At 41.8% G+C, this 2,127-nt stretch overlaps 1 protein-coding gene across 1 annotated transcript; it reads right to left on the bottom strand.

Annotated features, from left to right (window-relative positions):
- LOC107916000 (uncharacterized oxidoreductase At4g09670) lies at positions 1 to 1,427 on the bottom strand. Its single transcript, XM_016845170.2, has 2 exons — positions 915 to 1,427; positions 1 to 750 (listed from the first exon to the last, which is right to left on the bottom strand). The coding sequence occupies exons 1-2, from the start codon at positions 1,374 to 1,376 to the stop codon at positions 130 to 132; spliced, it is 1,083 nt and encodes a 360-aa protein (XP_016700659.1). The 5' UTR covers positions 1,377 to 1,427; the 3' UTR covers positions 1 to 129.
- Between the last annotated feature and the right edge of the window lie 700 nt (positions 1,428 to 2,127).

The raw sequence follows: 2,127 nt of genomic DNA, 5'->3' as shown, positions 1-2,127 counted from the left end.
GTTGTCCTCTGGTTTATTATTGCACAAACCAAAGTAGTTTGGAGTTACCCACTGAATGAAGTTCACGTTTGATGCAAAACTCTCAGTCTCATGATACAAGAAAATTGAAAAATGATAGATTATAGGACATTAATTGACAATTTCAACAGGTTCAAAACCTTTCTCAATGGATGCCTTGACAGCATCCAAAACCAATTGTGTCTTTCTGCTGATCGTAGGCCACTTCATATCCGGCTTCGCGCCCTTCTTTTTAATATTTTGAACCAAGGTAGCAAACTCCCTCACCATGCATACTTCCTGGGGCAGATCGACGGTAACCGTATGCTCGCTCGGAAGCGGCTTCCATCCTGTTACGAGTTCATTGAATCCGGGCTTCGCGAATGCAGTATAAGAGGCCTCCTGCTCTTGGTAAGGAATGACGAAATCCGTGAGGTGCAAGGTTTCGTGTGTTCCTATAGCAGTGATACTCATTGTCAAACTAGTTAAGAAAGAGCAATGGAAGGTTGCTTTTTTGCCATCCTCCCACTGCAGTGAAGCCCCACAATCTAGTATCACCCCTGCTTCGTTAAGAACAGCTCCTTGTAAGGCTGTTACAGTCTTGGGCAGCTCGTAGTCGGCTGCCCACAGGATCGACCTGATCCCGTACCACCCCGCATCACCGAGAGCACCAAGTGCGTCGAGATCTTGCTTCACACGGATGTCGTTCTTGAGAAAATCGGGGTCGGTAAAGAATGTGAAGCAGCTGTTCACCTGAGGAAGGCCAAGGTTATTAAAATAACATTGTCATTCCATCATCATAAGATAAGTCATACATTGCAGCAAAACGGAATTAGATGTCAATCTGAGTAAACTTAAGTTATGAACAGAAATGGTAAATGCATAACAAAAAAGAAGGTTATGAAAGAGAAGTTTACAGTTTTAAGCTGACCAAAGCGCTGCTTATCTTGTAAAAACTCCTTCATTTTGTGGGTCCTTGGATGATGCATCCACATGGTCCCATCCATAATCTGAACTCTGTTTTCCTCACAAGCCCTTACTATCTCATCAAACTCTGCCACATTGAGAGCCACGGGCTTCTCCGTTAGCAAATGCTTCTTCTTCTGAGCTATCAGTACAGCCCACTTGAGGTGAAGGGTTGTGGGTAAGGGCATATAGACGGCGTCGATGTCAGGATCGTCCAAAAGGGATTCGTAAGAGCCGTAGATCTTGGCTTCAGGGGGGAAGCCATTGGACTTGGCGAAATCGACGGCTTTGTGGAGGGAGCGGCTGGCGACGGCAGAGAGAGTGGCGTTGGGTGCAAGTAGGATGGCTCGGGAGACTTTGCGGGCTATGTCGGCGCAGCAAATGATTCCAAACCTGATGGAAGTGTGAGTCATTGTCGGGGGAGGAAGAGAGTAACAAGAGGAGATAAGTGATATAATTGATGAACAGACACTATTGCTTTGCTTTGTTTGATGAAGTCAGACAGAAGAGTCACGTAAATGAATCAGATAAGACACCATCTTTTACTTACGTTTTACAGATAATTTTACACCTTGCTATAGATATATTTTGGGTAAACTCCCCACATAACCTCTCTAAAATTACCTCCTTTCTATTTTGGTCACTTTAAAACTTTTTTTTTTCAATTTAAGCACTGCGGTTAGAAACTTTGAGTATTTTGTTCACTCCCCCATTAAACACCAAACAAAATGTTGACTGTACCTCTATGGAATGCTGACCGTGCTACCACGTGTGAATTTATATTTACACACCATTGAATGAATTTCCCAAAAAATGGCAATTTCTTATATTCAGCTCGTCATACTTGTTGTTCCAATAGGGTCGGAAGCGTGTAAATTATTGTACTAAAAAATCACACAAAGTTCAATTCCCAGGGAAGAGAGGTGGATCACAAGGATCTCTTAAATACCAAGTCTTTCCTTAGTCAGAATATTCCTTCTAATGTAATTTAATAGCACAATTAAATACTACTATTATACCCTCAAATATTGAAAGAAAAATAGGACAAAAGAACACAAGAGTTTTAACGAGGTTCGGTAAATTATACCTACGTCCTCAGGCACTAACACTAGATGATAACTTTACTATCTCCAAAATATTACAAACAAATAGAATTCCTTAAGA

This window comes from Gossypium hirsutum, chromosome D05 (genome assembly GCF_007990345.1).
Source record: "Gossypium hirsutum isolate 1008001.06 chromosome D05, Gossypium_hirsutum_v2.1, whole genome shotgun sequence".
Lineage (NCBI taxonomy): Eukaryota > Viridiplantae > Streptophyta > Magnoliopsida > Malvales > Malvaceae > Gossypium > Gossypium hirsutum.
Note: the sequence above shows the minus strand (reverse complement) of the source record. Positions and strands in the feature narration are given on the sequence as shown.

Bases quoted from the DNA above. Each gene is read 5' to 3' on its own strand.
- LOC107916000 (XM_016845170.2), bottom strand. From the start codon at position 1,376: ATGACTCACACTTCCATCAGGTTTGGAATCATTTGCTGCGCCGACATA. The intron at 751-914 runs GTAAACTTCTCT...GGCCTTCCTCAG, and splicing joins GCTTTGGTCAGCTTAAAACT to GTGAACAGCTGCTTCACATT.